This window comes from Phoenix dactylifera, unplaced genomic scaffold, assembly GCF_009389715.1.
Source record: "Phoenix dactylifera cultivar Barhee BC4 unplaced genomic scaffold, palm_55x_up_171113_PBpolish2nd_filt_p 000528F, whole genome shotgun sequence".
In the NCBI taxonomy this organism is placed as follows: domain Eukaryota; kingdom Viridiplantae; phylum Streptophyta; class Magnoliopsida; order Arecales; family Arecaceae; genus Phoenix; species Phoenix dactylifera.
The window spans coordinates 264,295-268,499 of record NW_024067938.1 but is presented as its reverse complement, the minus strand read 5'-3'; the positions used below and the strand labels follow the sequence as shown (position 1 = coordinate 268,499).

Below are 4,205 nucleotides of genomic sequence, written 5' to 3'. Positions count from 1 at the left end.
CTTTAAAGAAAAAAAGTTCAACATATATATATATACACATATATATACATATAAATAAATATATGTATGTATGTACGTATGTATATATGTATGTATGTATGCATGTATGCATGTATTGATGCAGAAAAGTTATCTGAGTAGATGAATATTAAGAAGTTCAGGGTCATCTGAGTGCCTAGGAAGCTAGTCACAACTTTTGATCTCTTATGTTGAATGAGAACTTTCTACATACTTCCCTTTTATGATAAATATTACCTGCAGCATTACTTTGTCCTCAAAATCCAAAGTAACATCACTAATGGTATGAGTTTTTTACATAGATGAACTAGTACGAAAGCTAAAAATTTTGTATCTCATTTTATATAGTGCATCATCATAATCAATGTTCACATGAGTATCTGCATTACTATCAACATGAGAAATGGTCCCTCAATTTGCATTAAATTACTATTAATGGTAGTGATTTTATATTTGTTATTGGCTCATCGCAATGCATTAGTCATTACAAACAAATTGATAATCCTGCATTACTGTCAACCTTTATAACAGAACGCTTCGAAGTTCCAATTGTGAGATATACTGGCACAAGCAGGCCCATGAGAATAAAAGCTATCATTGATTTTTTGTGGATTAAACATTTAAAAAGCTATAAGTTATTAGTAAACTAACATATCCACAGAACAATGTGTTGCTATAACATTTTGATAAGAAGAATGCAGATTCACATAAAAGATTTTTTTTTTTTTTGGTGCCGGGGGGACTAGTTCTTAACAGTGTATCAATTCCTAAGAGTTGAATTGGCAATAAATAATTTAGAAACAAAACATGGACGCTTGTAACTATGACATGCTGATCGAACAGAAGAAAGCAGTAGCAGCTCTTAGATTGAACAGATCACAGACAAAACAACAAACCTAAGATCATAAATGGAGAATTCTCAAAAAGTCCTCTTGATACATCATTTCAGGGGGGAAATGATGAATAAACTCTTTCAGAAGTTTCAATGCAGTGAAATCCATAAGAGACTTAAAAAGGAGGAAATCAGAATGACATATTGGATAACTTTAAGACTAAAATATCAGAGAAAACAGCCCCTCTGTCCAAACTACATCTTAAAAAGCTATGTACCAATTACATCAGCTCAAGCTAGCATACATCAGAAGAGCAACCAAAATCTTGCAAGACATACATCATCTCAATAATCTCATACTTTGTGCAAGTAATATGCAACGACAATCATTTAACAGTGTAGTTGCTTCCAAGCACATGATAATTTAACGCAATAAGCTCACTAACATTTCACAATTACAAACTGAGTCATTAAAGAAGGAGCATGATGATAGAAGAAAAGAGCAAAGCACGGGCGGACAAATTATATTCTTTTAATCTAAAATCAAGAAAATGTAATGACAATAATTAAGTTAAAAAAATAGCTCAGTGAAAAGCTAAAAAGCAGAATGACCAAAGCAGAAAACAAAATTTCTTCTTTTGATTCCTTCTGTATCAAGACAAGAATTCGTATAAATCAGCGCCATCATCGGAATAGAGGACGCAGTTAAGCACACTCTTCCATTACCTTCACGACATTGTGCTCCCTCGGCGGCACAGGATAGTTGCGGGAGAAGCACGCATCACAGAATGTGGGTGCCTCATCCCCAAGCAGCTTCCTGAGGCTATCGAGCGAGAGGAAGGCGAGTGAATCACAGCCGATCGTTTTCCTCACCCCCTCCACATCCATCCTATTGGAGATGAGCTCCTCGGCCCTTGGCGTGTCGACCCCATAGTAGCAGGAGCTTACAATGGGCGGGCTGGAAATCCTCATGTGGACCTCACGAGCACCGGCATCCCTGATAAGCTGGACGATCTTGGAGGAGGTGGTGCCGCGGACAATGGAGTCGTCGACGACGACGACGCTCTTCCCCTCGAGAATTCCACGAACAGGGGCGAGCTTGAGCTTGACGCCGAGGTCGCGGAACTCCTGGGTGGGCTGGATGAAGGTGCGGCCTACGTAGTGAGAGCGGATGAGGCCCTGCTGGAAGGGGATGCCGGAGCGCTCGGCAAAGCCGAGGGCGGCGAAGAAGCCGGAGTCCGGGACGGGGATGACAACGTCGGCGCCGGGGACAGGGGAGTCCTCGGCGAGGGCGGCGCCGAAGGAGTAGCGGGAGGCGTGGACGGGGCGGCCGAAGACGACAGAGTTGGGGAGGGAGAAGTAGATGTGCTCAAAGATGCAAGCTTTGCGGGGCTTCTTGGGCAGGAGGCAGAGCGAGGTGACGGAGAGGTCCTTGCCGTCGACGACAAGCACCTCGCCGGGCTCGACCTCGCGCTCGTAATCGGCGCCGATGAGGTCTAGGGCGCAGGTCTCGGAAGCGAAGACGATGGCGCGGGAGGGCCGGCGGAGGCGGCCCATGACGAGGGGGCGGAAGCCGTGGGGGTCGCGGACGGCGAAGAGCTTGCCGGCGGTGAGGAAGACGAGGGAGTAGGCGCCTTCGATGGCGCGGCAGGCCTCGACGAGGCGGGAGAGGAGGGGGCGGGTGGTGGAGGTGGCGATGAGGTGGAGGAGGACCTCGGTGTCGGAGGAGGTGTTGAAGATGGAGCCACGGGCCTCAAGGTCGGCGCGGAGGGCTGGGTAGTTGACGAGGTTGCCGTTGTGCGCGACAGCGAGCTGGCCGAATCGGTAGCCGGCGAGGAAGGGCTGGACGTTGAGAGGGGAGGAGGCGGACCCGGAGGTAGAGTAGCGAACGTGGCCGATGGCTCCGGAACCAGGGAGGGAGTCGAGCTTGGCCGGGGAGAAGACCTCCGAGACGAGGCCGAGGCCGGTGATGGCGCGGAGGGTGGTGGAGTCGGAGGCGACGATGCCGGCGCCCTCCTGGCCGCGGTGCTGGAGAGCGTGGAGAGCTAGGGAGCAAAGCCGGGAGGCCTCCGGGTCGCCGATGATCCCCACCACGCCGCACTCCTCCCGGGGCTTATCGTCGAACAGTGGGAAGCCGTCCTCGTCGTCCGGCGACGTTGGGAACGGCTCAGCGCCGGGGACCACGGCGCTGGAGAGGAGGCGGCGGTGGGGGGAGGAGGAGCGGAGGCGCAGGTGGAGAGAAAGATGGGGTTTTGGGAGGGTTTTGACGGAAAGGGAGAGGGAGGGTTTGGGAGAAGGGAGGTGGGCGGAGGAGAGTTGGCGGGAGGCGGCGGCTACGGCGGTGGTGGAGATCGTCGCGGCCATGGAAAGGGCAAGGAAAGGCGGACGGTTCGTCGCTCGACGACTCCGGTCTTTCTGGGGCGTCCTACGAGTGCACGGGTGGGGGGGGGGGGACGAATCTTCAGATATATAGCCCGGCGTCAAATATGATTGGCGGATACCAGGGGAAACAGCGCCGTACATCTCGGCCGCTCGTTCCCGTCGCTCGGCATTATTCAATGATCCAAACCGTCCATCTACGGAGAAAAATCGCGAAAGATATCCAGGAACCCTACGCTGCCTTTGTTTCGTTCCTCCGCCACGTCGTCCCACGCAAGAAGCCGTCCTCCGCTCTTTTCCCAGTTGTGGTCAAATTTGGTTAGCCGTAGGTCCCAACCCCTGGTCCAATTCCACCACTCATGTCGGGCGCCGGTGGAGCTGGACTGGTATTGGAGCTGAGTTACAATGGCGTGTTTCCTGATCCGAGTCTGAGGCCATGTCTCATTCATGTCATCCAAGGGCAGTACAACCGTACAAGTAGTCAAAGACTAAACCTTCTTCATATGGAGTGATCTAAATTTGTCTCTCATTGCCGATTTTGAATAAACCAAGTCGTCCTGTGATTCCTCGGAGACCTTCGAAACTTGATGAGGTAAGGCCAGCATGGAGGTTTGGCAAGCAGGTGGCTGCCAGCTGTTCGATACGTCGGTTCCGGAGGCAGAGCTTCGAGCAGCCTGGGCGGGCGTGCGCTATGCGAGGATGATCCTGCGAGCCAGGTCGATCATTTTGGAGGGCGACTCCACCACGGTCATCGGATGGATTCGGAGGGGGGCGACGGGTGATGGTACAGACCACCCTTTGATCCGCGACATAGGGAGCATGATGGGAGATGAGCGAGCCTTCCAGGCTCAACATGTATTTAGAGAAGCTAATGGGGCAGCCGACTGGGTGGCGGCCCATGCGGCTCATCACTCAGGGTATACCCTTTGGTCGGGGGAGGAGGAGCTGCCACATGCGCTCCGCGAGTTGCTTTATT

General features: G+C 51.2%; 1 protein-coding gene across 1 annotated transcript; it reads right to left on the bottom strand.

Moving 5' to 3' along the window:
* Positions 1 to 1,362: 1,362 nt before the first annotated feature.
* LOC103702738 (amidophosphoribosyltransferase, chloroplastic-like) lies at positions 1,363 to 3,307 on the bottom strand. Its single transcript, XM_008785291.4, has one exon. The coding sequence runs from the start codon at positions 3,212 to 3,214 to the stop codon at positions 1,556 to 1,558; it is 1,659 nt and encodes a 552-aa protein (XP_008783513.2). The 5' UTR covers positions 3,215 to 3,307; the 3' UTR covers positions 1,363 to 1,555.
* Between the last annotated feature and the right edge of the window lie 898 nt (positions 3,308 to 4,205).